Here is a 15556-nt window from a genome sequence, read left to right as displayed (position 1 = left end):
TTTCAATAGGTGTGACCTCGTTATTTCCTGGGCTCAGCAAGGTTGCATACCTGTCGTTCCTTTCTAAAATTTGTCACATATAGAGAACACAATTATTTCTTTGCATGATTGTAGATTTTTCTTATTTTACATAAATAAAAATTTTTATAGATGAAAATTGTTAGCAGAAAATATAATAGGTCTTTTTATAATGTGTGTACCAACAGAAACAATTTGCAAGTTCTTGTCAATCATGATGCTAATTATTATCTCCCTTGGTGCACCTCTTGCTGTCACGTGACTTAGCTTTCTATAATTCGTTAGAAGCGGGCGGAGGCCCAGGTACATTGTGTTAAGTTTAAACGTGTTGACACCTACATTTTTTTAATGTGTTTGAATCGAGGATATTGTTGAACATATTGGATTTTAATTGAAGTTATTTTTGCAAGGAATATTTCCACGGATAACTTTCCTTGAACACTTTAGAGACTTTAAAAACAGGAAGGACGTACTAGGGTATAGCAAATCAAAATGGCCGATGATCCGAATACCGGCGTGAGTGAACAGGAACTAAAGTACCTGGCGGTAGATAGAAATTTAATAAATGACCCTATGGTCCAAGCAGAATGGGCATCAAAAAAATTAATATGGGTGCCTCACGAGGTTCACGGATTCGTTGCAGCGTCCGTAAAGCAGGAGTTTGGAGAGGAAGTCGAAGTTCAAATCGAGGAAACTGGGAAAAGAGTCAAGTTTCACAGGGATGACTGTCAAAAAATGAATCCGCCCAAATTTACCAAAGTTGAAGACATGGCTGAGCTGACGTGCCTTAATGAGGCATCTGTGCTTCATAATCTAAAAGATCGTTATTACTCGGGTTTAATATACGTGAGTATCAAACAAGGAAATACCTCTTAGTAAATGCTAAAGCCCCCAGCCACATGCACGTGATTCTGTCATTAGCTATATTCATGGTATTTTGGAGAAGAAACAAAAGTAATTTTCAAGGAAAAGTATTAATTTTCTTTGAGTTACATGGGTCTCATTGCTTATACCCGCCCCAACATGAGGATATTGTCTCGTCAATTGTGCTCATGCTTTCTAATGCAACACTTCCGGTCTTATAAAATTAAAGTCATAAAATGTGTATATAAAATGCCTTAACTTTCAAATTTAACTACATTCCTGCTACCATGTTGTTTTCAAGGAATTCAAAATTGGTTAAGGTTTTTACCCAATTAGTAGACCTGTATTTGGAATTTTATGGTACATATGGGAAATATTAGTTGTAATTGACAAGATCATTTACCTGTAATAAGTAAAATGTTTGATTAGAAATATTTGTGATTGCTTTGAAAATCTAGTCAGTTATGGAAGGTTAAAATAATTCCAGGTCTGTTGCTGCCTGTAGTTTTTATATCCACCGGAATGGAGCACTTTTGTGTGTACTAGAGAAGTGTGTCCTGTCAAATTGAGTAGACTGGCTTGTCCACATTCCTTAAATTGTTTGTATTGGGTTTATGATTGCTTGATAGTATAATGCAGACATGTTTTCAATTAATCTTTCAAATACATTGGTCCATCCATTTATCATGGTCTCTTACAGAATTTAAATATGATCAGGGTTCACACTCAGTAGGCTTAATTTTCTTTGCATCATTGTTATTTAAAACAATTCCAGTTAATCCATGGTTGATTATGTCCAGTTATAATGTATTTTGACATCAATTAACACTCAGTTGGATTATCCCTATCCATTTGTCCATATTTATCGTTGAATGTAGAACAGTGATCACTTCAGACATTTTTATAGCATGATTGGAGTGTTATAGTGTCATAAAGTGTTTCAAAAGCAAATTATCATTATAAAGTGTAAAAAATAATAGCAATGAAATGTAACAGTTATACATGTATTTACACAGTATTCTTTATTTCTACAAGTTAATATCAAAACTTGTTAATCTCTAATTAAATTTACAGTATCCTAGAAGATAAAAATTGCTCCATGCAGAAAAGAGAAACTATTAGAGCAACACTCACTTAAATTAAGGTCTACAGATTTTAAAAAATTTCTTTTGCTCTGTTTTATGTATACATATGTAAATAAACAAGCAGCTCTTTAATGAAATTTTGATCTGAGAAAATCCTGTTGTTGAAGTTTGGCAGGTAGAATTCCATTTCAATAGTCTCGGACAAGTGTTTTTTTCTTCTTCCTATCTTAAAATCAGTTGGCCAGGTGCTTACTTAATGCCATAACCAAACTATGTAACTTTATCTATCCATTGATGCCCTTTGGGCATACTGAACACTTGATTTAACCCTTCTCCATGTACAGTATTTATGGTATGCTTTTTGTATACCATCGTTTTTTGGGGAAAATAATATTTAAATGCCTCTTAGTTTTAAAAATTCGCCAACCTCAATATTTTGTGCTAATTTTCAAAAAATGTTGTCATTTTCATAATACAGTACTATTCGTTTATCTCGGGACCAAAATAATATTGTCGACATAAGTGGGTGTTTAGATAAGGAAAGGGTAAAAATAAATTGAAATTTTGCATGCACATTAAATTTTTAAGAGATGTCCTTTCATCAGTGGCTAGGATTTACACAGAGAAAAAAATGGACATTTCAGTTAAATGAAGCAACTGGTCTGAAATACACCTGAATATTGGCAACTTACATTTGTGTAGTACATTCCACAACGTGTTAAATGGACAAATCTGAGCTTAAAATACCGGATCGGTTATCACCCGGGTCAACAAGGACCGCGCCTGCCGTTGTCCACCAGGACGGAGGTGACAAGTGTGCTATTGGTACTATGCATACAATCAGAGCGAGAGACAACATTGCCATCGCCACCTGGAACATTAGAACTCTGGCGCAAATTGGAAGACTCCAAGAGTTGACACATGAGCTGGAACACTATACATGGCACATTCTGGGACTATGTGAAGTTAGATGGAAATCCCTAGGAGAACACCAAACCGAAGATGGGCATATATTATACTATAATGGAGAGTGTGACAAGTCCATAAATGGAGTAGGCTTCCTTGTAAACAAAGCCATCAAGGGATCTTTGCTTGAATGCTGCCCCATATCTAGCAGAATCATTTCCATTCGTCTGAAAGCATCTCCCTTTAACATCACAATTATTCAAGTCTATGCTCCAACTACCGATCATGATGATGAAGAAATAGAGGAGTTTTACAACAAACTACAGGGTATTCTAAACATGGTCAGTAAGAAAGATATCCTCATCGTCCAAGGAGACTGGAATGCCAAAGTTGGCAAAGATGCTCTAAAAGACTGGGATGTACATTGTGAACCTTCTTGCTATGAGCTTACCAATGAAAGAGGGAGACGGCTGCTTGAGTTTGCAAGCTACAACAACTTGGTACTAGCCAACATCCTGGGACAACACAAAGCTTCACGATGCTGGACATGGCACTCACCAAATGGAACCCATCACAACCAGATCGACTACATACTGGTTCAAAACCGTTACCGATCTGGCATCAATAGAGCAAAAACAAGGACATTCCCAGGTGCTGATGTTGGGAGTGATCACGACCTCGTGATTATGAACTTCCAAGTGAGGCCGAAGAAAATTAACAAGCCAAAGAACATCAGGCTCAAATTCAACCTTGAACAACTGAAGGACCCTAACATCTGCAAGTCATTCCAAGCCACAATTGGAGGAAAATTTGCTCCACTCCTTGTGATGGATGGTGATGTCAATGAGATGACAGACACCTTGAACACAGTCATGACAGCAGCTGCCAAGGACATCATTGGTCTCCATCGCCCGAAGAAAAAACCCTGGGTTACAGAAGAGATTCTGAAGTTGTGTGATGCCCGAAGAGAACTAAAAAACACCTGACACACAACAGGGGCATTGAAGTACCGAGAAATGAACAAGAATATCAGAAAAAGCTTGAGCAAAGCAAAGAAAATTGGATTGGACAAAAGTGCACAGAAATGGAGAACAGTCTGATAAAGAATAACAGCAAAAAGGCATTCCAAATTGTGAAAGACCTCACCCGACAGAAACAACCAAGAGTCAGTACCATTCAAGAAGAAAATGGAAAATGCCTCACAGAAGCGAGTGACATTGCAGAAAGATGGACTGAGTATTGCAAAGAACTCTACAACCATCAGTCCACAGGAGACCCAGAGGTGCTTGAAGTTCCAAACTCCTCAAATGATGATGACTTCCCCATTCTCAAAGAGGAGGTGGAGTCAGCAATAAGAGCACTGAAGAATGGGAAGGCAGCTGGAGTAGACAACATTCCAGCTGAACTTATCAAGAATGGGGGAGAATCAGTGAAAGAACTACTAACAAAAATCTAACAAGATCTGGCAGACAGGTGAATGGCCAACACAATGGACCCAGTCAGTGATTATAACACTTCCCAAAAAAGGCAATCTCCAGCTGTGCCAAAATTACAGAACTGTCAGTTTGATCAGCCATGCTAGTAAGGTAATGCTGAAGATCATCTTGAACAGACTGAAACCACAAGCAGAAGAAATAATCGCTGAAGAACAGGCCGGGTTCCGGAGTGGAAGAAGCACAACAGATATTCAATCTCAGGGTTCTGTGCGAAAAGTACTCGCAACACCAACAAGACATCTATCATGTGTTCATAGATTTCAAAAAGGCCTTTGACAGAGTGTGGCATGAGGCATTGTGGGCCACAGTGAAGAAGTATAACATGGGTCAGAAGTTAACCAATACCATCAAGCAGCTGTATGCCAAGGCTACCATTGCAGTAATTGCCCAAGGTGCTGTGGGGGACTGGTTCCAGACAACAGTGGGAGTGCGTCAAGGCTGTCTCCTGTCACCCACGCTTTTCAGCATCTACTTAGAGCGCATCATGAGTGAAGCCCTGGAAAACCACTGTGGGACAGTCAGCATTGGGGGGCGTAACATCACCAACCTCCACTTTGCAGACAACATTGATGGGCTGGCAGGCAGTGAAGATGAGCTAGCCACCTTAGTGAAGAACCTGGATGAAACATCTTCCAGATTTGACATGGAGATAAGCGCTGAGAAGACAAAACTGATGACAAATAGTGGCAAACAAATCTCAGCCAAGATTAAAGTCAGAGGACATGAACTGGAAACAGTGAGCCAGTTCAGATATCTTGGTTCTATAATCACTGAAGAGGGATCAAGAGCAGAAATTTTGTCAAGAGCAGCACAAACAATGGCAGCTATGTCAAAGCTAAGACCCATCTGGAGAGACAAGAATATCTGTCTGAAAACTAAAATCAGACTATTACGAGCTCTAGTCATCTCAGTCTTTTTGGACTCATGTGAGGCATGGACCCTGACAGCAGAATTACAATGAAGAATCCAGTCACTTGAAATGAGATGCTACAGAACCATCCTTGGCATCTCTTACATGGACCACATCACAAATGAAGAAGTGCGTAACACCATCAGGCGCAAAGTAGGCCAATGTGAGGACCTCCTCACCACCGTCAAAAAGAGAAAGCTGAAATGGTATGGCCATGTCACTAAAGCCAACAGTCTATCCACAACAGTCCTGCAGGGCAGCGTCCAGGGTGGCAGAAGGAGAGGTAGACAGAGAAAAAAGTGGACTGACAACATCACAGGATGGACCAGGAAAAGTTCTGCGGAGACACAGGCATTGGCACATGATTGAGACAAATGGAGGGAACTGGTCAGATGTTCAGCAGCACAGTGCCTCAACGACCACACTAGGTCATGAGACATGATGATGATGATGATGATGATATGAAAAATCCATGAATTCGAGTATTCGATCCAATGTTAGAAAACTCATGTATCAGTCAAATCCCTTCTGGGTCAGCCAGAGATAATGATAGAGAGGCTACCATTTGGATGAGGCTGTTCATAGGGAAATGAAAACATGTGAACAAATTAAAAAGTTTTAACTTTCCTGCAAGTTGTTCCACCTTCATTTAACTTGATGGCCAGATATCTGTTGTTTGAAAATATTGGAACTTTACTTGTGGGTTTAAACTGCCATTGATAGCTATTATAAGCATGAACTTTGTTGTTGCAAACCGGAAACTTTCATTGCACAATAAATATGTTCCTATCACAATGAAAAATGAAACAATACTTTTATTTAAGTTTGTTGCCGACTTTCTGTGATCAAAGGTCTTAAGCTTGCTTTGATGAAGGTTCATGCGTTATTGAAGGCGCCAATAAAGACTCTCTTTAAAGGACCAAACAAATGCCGTTGGTTAGTGCTGCAGCAAAATCAGATAATTGTAAAACATTGACGGTGACGTAATTTTTTTCATTAGCTATATATATATAAAAAATGATCAATGCTTCAAACATGATCAGTTTTCTTTAAAGTTTGAGCATTTTCTGGTTGATTGTAGTCATTCCCGTTCCCAATTTCAGAGGTGGTTGATTGTAGCTAGTCAGGTAGCATGACTATTTAGGTTATATTACAGCACAAATTACTAAGGTCAGACATCAGCATAAGCTGATTATGATATAACAATGTCGTGATAGGGTGGTTTGTCAGTATGAATAAATGATTTGTTTATGTAACAATAGATTCCAGTGCAATTTTGTGTCCAGATTTGCGGCTTCCTGTCATGGTGCTTTTGAATTTCTCAACTCCAAGACCAAGATTATATACAGTTTTTAACAGCCAAAAATGTTGTCGCCATAAAGATTGCCAGATGGTATATTTTATTGCTTATAAGGGAAAAAATCGGAATTTGTGACATTGGTGAAGCCCAGCGCGATCCTTGTTTGCTCAACTATAGCTTTTTGTCTAGAACTCACATTTTCGGACACAATCTATGAAGATTGCATCTTTTTCAGGTATAAATGCCAATGTGTTTGTGGGTAATTTAACAGACAATATTTGCATCATTTGGTTGGCAATAATAATTCAATGAGATCATGAACATCCATAAACTAAAATTATTTTAATTCCATATGTATGCAGTTACTGTATGTATGTATGCATGTATGTAAATTGATCCCACAGATTGATAGATAAACATTTGTATACACCACTCCCTCTATAACTCGCGATGCCGATTATAACGCTGTGTCTGGCTTGGCTCTCGATTTTTTCCAAAGAAAATATATTTTAAATATCTTTAAAATATGCTGAATGGGAAAAAATTATGATAAGAATTGGTAAATTAAACCTTGATACATCGCTCGTTTTATCATTGAAAATGGTGATTAATGCCCATAAATATAGAATCCATATTGTGAAATTTGCAAGTTCTAAGTAAGATATCATATTTTATGTAAGTTTTTTTAATGATAAATAGTTGTCATTACACTATAAATAAACAGTCTGGTGAAATAGCGATTAATGAATACTTCAGGTAAATGCTAACAGGTGGCAACAGAGAATGAAATAAAACCCAATGTTATGTTAGATATCAGGATGAATTGTAGGCTTCAAGCCATCAAATAATTGTTGTTGATATCAGTCGCGCTGACAAACCTACTTTTGCACATTCACATGCATGTGTTATGATAATTGATTGACCATTAACTCTTTCATCGAGTAAGTAAGCAACTATCTCTGCCCGATTTCCGGAAGTTATCCTTTGATGATAAAAACAGACTTGTGTTTGGAAATTTAAACTTATATAAATAGCAGTTTGTGTTTTCAGAATAGAATCATTAACATGAATATTTTAACTGCCATGTGTACATTATTTTCTTTATAAAAATCAGTTTGGAACCATAAGCCAACCTGTCATGGGGAAGTAATTGCAGATATGGCTATGTCTGGAAAGTACTACTTTATTAGGACTGGTCAGCCTGGTATCAGGATAATGTGACTGGGTGGGACATCATGCTACATGTCTGCGGCATGATGCCCCAGTGCTAGACATCACTATAAACTGCCACATTGCAGACATCGTAGCGATATGACTGAAAAATTGTTAAAAGTTACGTTAAAAATCCAAATCACAACACTACTTTATTAGATTGTCTTTTTTCATAAACCATTGGTTGAAAATGCAATTATTTAGGTCTAAAACGTACGGGACACTGGTATGGTGAGGAATTAAAGACACACTGTACAGCCAAGGATGTATTCTGAGTCCACTCATTTTTGTAAACATATGAAGAAAAAATGGTTAAGTTAATACTCTATAACCAATGCCTAACGTTGCTACCAATATGTAGATAAATAATAATACCTTTTATTTGCAATCCTATCAATGGACTTGTAACGAACCTCTAAAGTGAGTGGTTTCATTAACCCTTTAGCTACAGCTGTTGTGCAGTCTCACTACATCTGACATCCAAAATCTTGTTATTGCTACCCCTCCTGAATGGGGGTGATCATATCAACACAGTGCTTTCACTAAAAGACACTATGATGTCTAGTTGGTCACAAATAAAAATGGTGCAGATCTTCATCCAATATGGACAAGATATTGGCCATCTTGAACAGCTTTATATTGCTACTCCTAATTAACATGGGGTTTTCACTTAACCCTTTAGCTACTACATCTGTTGTGCAGTTTCATATCAGTTACTGAGGCTGGTTGCTAGGCTGAATACTAGAGCATCATCATGGCAGACTACAGAAACTGACAATAAAAACATGGTTACATTTATATTCATTATTTCATTAGCTTTTGGAGGATTTCAGTGAAATAAAAAACAGCTTACCTTGTATAGTGTCTGTTATTCATATATTTTCACTTTATATACTCCCACATCCCATCATACAAGAAATCCCAGTCATGTAAACTGTATTGAATCTCACAAAATAAATCCAATATTTACATATGTACATATAAAAACATGAATGAAATCCACACTCTAATTAAAAAGATGAGAGTGGTACCTCTCAAAACAGTCGTTATCCACACATAAATGTACTTGGCATTGTTTGCATCCTATGAAAACTTCATGTCTCCTCCCTTCCCTAACACACATCTTGCATCTCCCACCTTTTGAGAACCATCCTGGCCAGTGCCTTAAACCTTCAGTATCAACATTGGACAGAGCTTTTCTTTTCCTACTTCCCTGAAAGCCAGCAACCATACATTTGGCCAAGTTCATTCTGAATTCAAGCTGTGTTCTTTTCTTTTCTTTTCCGGACTTGGTTTTGATCTGGTGGTTTGGTGACTCTTTCATACATATCAGGGCATTACATATTGCTGTATCAATGAAAAACCAAAAAAGATATTTCCACCATTTCTTTGCTTTACGACAAGAACTGTATTGCATTCTGTTTTGGTCTGCAATATCCACTCCCTCTTTGTTTTTGAATACTCATCTGCAATTTTTGGGCAAGTTACTTCTTTTCGTCGGCCGGTTTTTTCTCTTCGAGTTACACTTGACAGCTTTTTGGGATCCATGTTCTTATGTAAAATATGGACAATTTTCTTGTCTTTCTAGGCAACACAGACCAGAGTCTCTTTTTGCATAATTTTCATATCCCCCTGGCTTTTTAAACCACTAGCGTTTTTTAAAGGTTCTGGAATTCCTTTCCTATTTCCTCGGACGGTACCACAACAGAAGAGTCCATCTCGACGTAAATCTTCATATAATTGGGGATTTGAAAAGAAATTGTCCATATAGATGTGGTGGTGTTTGTTTATTATTTTTCTGGTAAGGTCTTTAACCACCCTAGATCCAAATCCTTCTTCTGTCACTCTCCCTCTCTGTCCATCGGGCTTTCCAACATATACTTGAAATTCATGGATGTAACCAGTTTGAGGATGGGCTCTTTCCCAGACTTTAATGCAAAATTTTGTGGGTTTGGCTGGCAGATATTGCTTAAATGACAGTCTTCCTTTATAAGCAATCATGCCTTCATCAAATGACTGGTTTCTGGGAGGGTCATAATTTTCCAGGCATTTATGCAAAACTGTGTCGTAGAAAGGTCTTAAATGGAAAATCTTTTCATGTCCTGGTTGGCCTTTGGGTGGCTTGACGCTTGTATCGTTGGCATGGAAATATTTCCCTATTTATTCAAACCTTTCTCTTGTCCTGATTTCAGGTATTCCTGTGATCCCAAAACATACAGATGTCATCCAGGCAATGGAATATTTAGATATCTGCATAATACTCATGACGATGTATATTCCAAGATATGCCCACATCTCTGTGATGCTGGTTTCATACATTTCTGGTCTTGTTTTTGGTCCAACATTTTCTTGGCATAATCGTTTGTTTCTTTCACAAGCTTTTCCACCAGACATTCAGGAAAAAACCTCAGGAAAAAATCTTTCTTGCTGCTTAGTAGTCCAAGCTCGATTGTTGAACCAACAAGAGAATCAAAATCATTGATCTCGAACACGGCGAGGTCATCACTCCATTGTGCAAGTGGGACTGACTTCCTCGTCATCTGATTCAAAATCACTTACATCTGTTGATGAAACTGGACTAATATCAATATCTGATCCATTTTCTACAAATGATCCATTAAATTCTTCAATATTGCTTGCACTGAACCCTTCAAAGTTGCTCATATCTAAATTGGAATCCATCTTTGTTTATATCAACTACACCTGTTTCGTAAAGTGCAGAAAACCTCTTACAGTGTGTCTAAATTTAACCTCTCAGCTTTCAAACTTGTATCAAAATGTTGAGTAACCAGTCCTCTCATTGGTTATGAGAATCAAAAATATGTAAACTTCTTTACTTTCAACCAATCAACGTTTAGTTAACATAGTGGTCACGACCGCATAGATGCGATACTGGGGTAGTAAACTAGGCTTATTGGCACTGCATATATTCGTCAGTGGGGTTCAGGAGCTATTTACAGGAGACGCTTAGATGCGACAGTCGTAGCTAAAGAGTTAAGAAAACACCTGAAAATAAATGGACTGGCATGTTGGCTGTGTTGATTTGGCTGAGAGAAAAAAGGGTTAAGTTCATTCATATACTGATATTAATTTTTCAGTGTGTTGTCTGTGAGCTGTTCTGGTAAAGTTTTATTGGCAACAAAGAAATTAAGACGAACAATATAATTTGAAAGATGTGCATTCTCACGTACATGGTACAGGGGTTATTTAAAACAAGTTTAGACATCTTTTAAACTGCCATTTTATAGTGAACTTTCAGAAAGTAGAAAGAAAAATTCTTGATTAAGGATAGTTGATTAAGCATTTTTACTAACTTGCAATTACAATACTGTAATCTGGTTGCTCAGTTAAAATTCATTACAATGTATAGCTTCTGTTGTTTTATTTTTTGATATTGCCAAAATACAGTGCATATGAATATGAGTTTTAAACATGCACCAGTGTGTTTATAATATAGATAAAACTCAGAGGTGGCCTATTCAACCTTCCCAGTTGAACGCTGGATTGTCCAAAATGGGTATCTCAACTGGAGCATGGGCATGCCTTCCCATTAAGATGGCTACTTTGTTTTGTCTGCAGAAGGAGGCCCCAGGTTCTGTTTCACTGGAATATGCTATTTTTTGCCAATAAAATTTGCCTCTGTACCAGAAAAAGAAGATGCTGTCTGTATTCATGTACAAACTAAAACATATTTTCGGTCTTGAAAGTTAACTGTCTCAACATCAAAGTCTGTAAGAAGCAGACTTATTCTTTTCATACAGTTGTAGACTTGTATCACTGCCGAGTTTGATCAGGGATTGATGGCAACAACACAACACCAGAAGGAGAGTTGACTTACCTATTTGAGGATTGCAAGGGTTTGGTATTTGATTCAGGGTGAAATAAGACAATTTCTGTTTATGTTTCATAGATGTTAATCCAAGCAGTCACTTTCTGTTTGAATCTGTTTGTGTTGCAGAATCTTTAATCGTGGTGCAGCGATCGATAAGTTCATTTTTTAAAGTACCATTAATAAATCTGTGCCAGTTCCCAATACAAGTGCTCAAGATAAAGACATCATGTTCTAATTTCTAAGGATTACACCTCAAAGGCTTTTTCATGTTCTGTGGCACATATTTCAAATATTTGTACATGGAGGAAACAAGAACTATTGCAAAGAAATTGAGAAACAAGGAATTTACATTTTGACGGGCAATCCATGCATCAGCTTTGATATCTAATCAGTTGTACTGAAACTTGAAAACCATCACTGATATTCTGAGTTGTGAATAAATGATTGAAGATCAAGATATTTCTTTGTTATGGAGTTTAATTTTTGTATACCATTGGTGCTTTTATTTACTCTTGTTCAGAACAAATGAACCCTTTACTGTCTAAAAGCTGTTTGTAGGCAGAACCCCATTGAATCATTAATTAATGAATGCCTGAGTGAGAGCTACTTGAGAAAGTGCACAAGCTCTTTACGTTTTCTGTATCAGTCAGTCCCATGCAAACTTTGTAATTTAATGAGAAATAGAATTTTAAACACTTGCCAGTGTTTAGTCTGGAATTTGCATTATATTAAAAACGACATGTACTCTATGAAATGGCTTCATTTGTGCAACTGAAGTAGATGACTACTTGGGAAGAGTCTTCTTTTGGCATATCATTTCAGAGTCAACATAACTTTCAGATCCATCAAATTTAAGTTGGAATCATTGGAATACATGAATGTTTCCATTTTGTTTCACTTTTACAACTTACCTTGTTTTGATGGAAGATCCCACTTTCAGGCTGTAAAACTACTAATTATACACTTTTATAATTTTATGTTCAAAGATTTAATATGAAACATTTATATGCATCTCGGGAGTTTCCCAACGCTTGGACAGAAATGCGTGTACAAGTGAACAGAGAGAGAGAGTATTGTCAGCAACTTATATATGTGTCTTTTGGACTATTAGCATTGCATAGATGCATTAACAGAAGATAAAGAGTTCATGTGTTTGTTTTCTGGAGGACTGTCTTGGTTTGGATTTTGCAAGTGTCTGTATATAGATGACTAAGTCTTGTGATCTAGTGATGCTGAACTTGAATGCTTTCACTCTCACCTATCCACTACAATTAAACATTTTATGCGGTACATGGAAACATTTTAACTATTTACTTTATAAGTGAAGTCTGAACCAAGTATTTAATTGTGTATGGTTTAAGTTGGTGACTGTCAGTCATAATATTAGAATGGGATTAGTTTGTTCCATACCGCATCACAAATTTTATCCTATCCATAACTCTGTAAATTTTCATGTCAGCATCATTGAATTTAGCTAAAGGTATATTAATTATTTTTAAGTATTTTATGTGAAATGAATTAAGTATTTTTAGCTATATTTAATGTTCACTTGATAACTTAAAGAGTTACAGATAGCATAAAATTCACAATACTGTGTGGAACAAATTACAGTGTCGTGATGTTGACTTGCTATGCTGTCCATTACAAATGCAGCTCCTGTAAAGGTAAGAAAGTCTTTTATTTCATTTTCTTACTCTAAAGTATTGTTTACAACATAATTTTCACCCATCTGTGCAAGTGATCAACCATGCATTCATGAGATCGGTTGATTATCATCTGTAGTGGTAAAATATGGTCTTTTGCTATCCTTGCCCATACAAGGTACCTATAGTAACGCAACTTGAGTGGAAGGTGGACTTATTTAGTTCTGCAGTTTGGGGATTACAGTAGTCCCCCTCTTGAACAGTCCCCCTGACCAGCGGCCACCCGCTCCTTACGGCCAGAATCCGCTGGCACCGACGAGTTTGTGTTCAAAAGTACCCCTCGCGGAAGGCCACCCGGCTAACGCGACCAGCGGCCAGCATATTAGTGCAAAATCATAAAATTTACCCCTCACAAGCGGCCGCATTTTATTTGAATATGTATCCAGAACCAGTATTGTATTCACAACGTGTGTTAAGTAATCCGATTTCTGTTTCCCGATGTCAGGTTCTCGTTACTAAAAGAAGTGTTCAGTAAAGTACATTTATCACTAAGGTTAATATTATATCATTTACGCCTCACGAGATGCCAAATTTATTCCATAAAAACCGAGAAAGACTCAAATTTTAATCCATACAAAAGGGTACTTACATGTAATCCAATTAGCCTTACTGCTGTGTTGTCATAAGATGTCTGGTTTAGTCACTCTGATAATTGTTAACCCTTTACCTCATAGAGCATAGTGACAAAGTGCAGCTCGCTATACATAGAACACAGGTTACCTAGTCGACCGCATACGCATAGCTTGCCTGTGAACTATTAAGCAATGTAGTGTATGTTACGTTTAACAGCAATTTTAACCATTTTACATTTTTGGTACACATCTATTACATGTGGAACAATTTAAGAGTAAAGACCGATTGTTATAGCTGTGTAATTATTTATCACGGAAGAATTTGTTATGTGCTTTAAAATCTGGAGAGAATTCGTTCACCGTCATGTCAGTGAGGCCGTGTGACCAACCGTAGAGCTGCCATTTCTCATACTCGAAATTTACAAGTTTTTCATCTGTGTCTACATCACTAAGTCATCTAAATTTGATAATTTATAAAAACTAATTGCAGCCTATATCAATATCAGAGCCTTTACCTAGGTTATTGAATCTTTCATAGTTGTGATTCTAATCATGAAAACTTCGTAAGTACTGAATGAAATCCGCGACCGCCATTTTGGAGAGTGGAGATTACGACCTAGTTACTTTAAATAGCAGATATCGACCAGTACATAAACAGTGACCACATGATCTGACGTAATTGTCATTCACAGAAATGAATGTAGTATCTAATAAGGGGTTTTCCCCGAAGGTGGCGCTACGAAAACCGGCTTAAAATGGCTGATGTTTACAGCAGACGTCAAAAGGCGCTTCTATGGGACTTTTGTAGAAGCGTCAAAAGTCGCTTCGATGCGACTTTTGTAGAGGCGTCCAAAGACGGTTGTATGAGGTAATGGGTTAAGAATACAATTATCGAACAGTAGTAACAGCTGAGAAGTGGCAGTATCGATGTACAATACCCAAGTCAGCAGGAAAATGGTTTAATAGCCTTTATGGCTTCCCTTAGTAAGATGTTGAGCTTGTTCACTTTGGTAATCAGAGGCTATTACTACTGACAATAATTGTCAAAATTACAAATCCTAGCGGCCGCGAGGTCAAATCTGCATGATATTAATGGTACATATTGAAGCCGTTTGGCTTCTCTCACCTAGTTTCAAGAAATGTATAAAAACAATAGGGTACCAGACTGAGACTAACGAATCACGTGGCAAGGTCACTTCCTTTAAAAACACACGGCAATTTGTTTAGATGCATACAAAATTGTTTTATCAGTATTGTAGTTGGCAACATGAATAACTTACTGCAAAAAGATCAACATGTCATGGAGGAAAATAAAAATTCTCAGTTTAGAAGAGAACGTGAAAGTAATTCAACTCACGGGTGGGGGTCGTCGAGGATCCTTGCAGAAAACTAAGGTCGGGAAGACTCAGATAAACAATATCGTGAAAGATAATGAAACAATTCTGCAGAAGTGGAAAGGTGAAATGGACGGAGAAAGGAAGATTGTTTAAGCCAGGAGACGTTTGTATCCTGATTTGAAAGACAAGAAAAAGCAAAAATTTTGTCAGTTGAACTGGGATATGACGACTTTACCGCAAGTAACGGATGGTTTGCACAGATTTCAAGTGCAACACAATATCAAGTGTTCTGTCATTACTGGCGAATCAGCTGATGTTAAT

At 37.3% G+C, this 15556-nt stretch overlaps 1 protein-coding gene across 7 annotated transcripts in view; it reads left to right on the top strand.

Annotated features, from left to right (window-relative positions):
* Positions 1–281: 281 nt before the first annotated feature.
* LOC149803270 (uncharacterized) overlaps positions 282–15556 on the top strand; it is a 350601-nt gene continuing 335326 nt past the window's right edge. For all 7 annotated transcript variants that reach the window (XM_089952935.1, XM_089952932.1, XM_089952930.1 and 4 more), the window contains exon 1: positions 282–864. In XM_089952935.1, the coding sequence (XP_089809061.1) occupies positions 511–864 (354 nt within the window). In that variant the 5' untranslated portion in view covers positions 282–510. The remainder of the gene's footprint in view (positions 865–15556) is intronic.

Source organism: Sinohyriopsis cumingii, chromosome 3 (assembly GCF_028554795.1).
Source record: "Sinohyriopsis cumingii isolate HCF-2022 chromosome 3, ASM2855479v2, whole genome shotgun sequence".
NCBI lineage: Eukaryota > Metazoa > Mollusca > Bivalvia > Unionida > Unionidae > Sinohyriopsis > Sinohyriopsis cumingii.
This window is presented reverse-complemented; position numbering and strand designations above follow the sequence as displayed.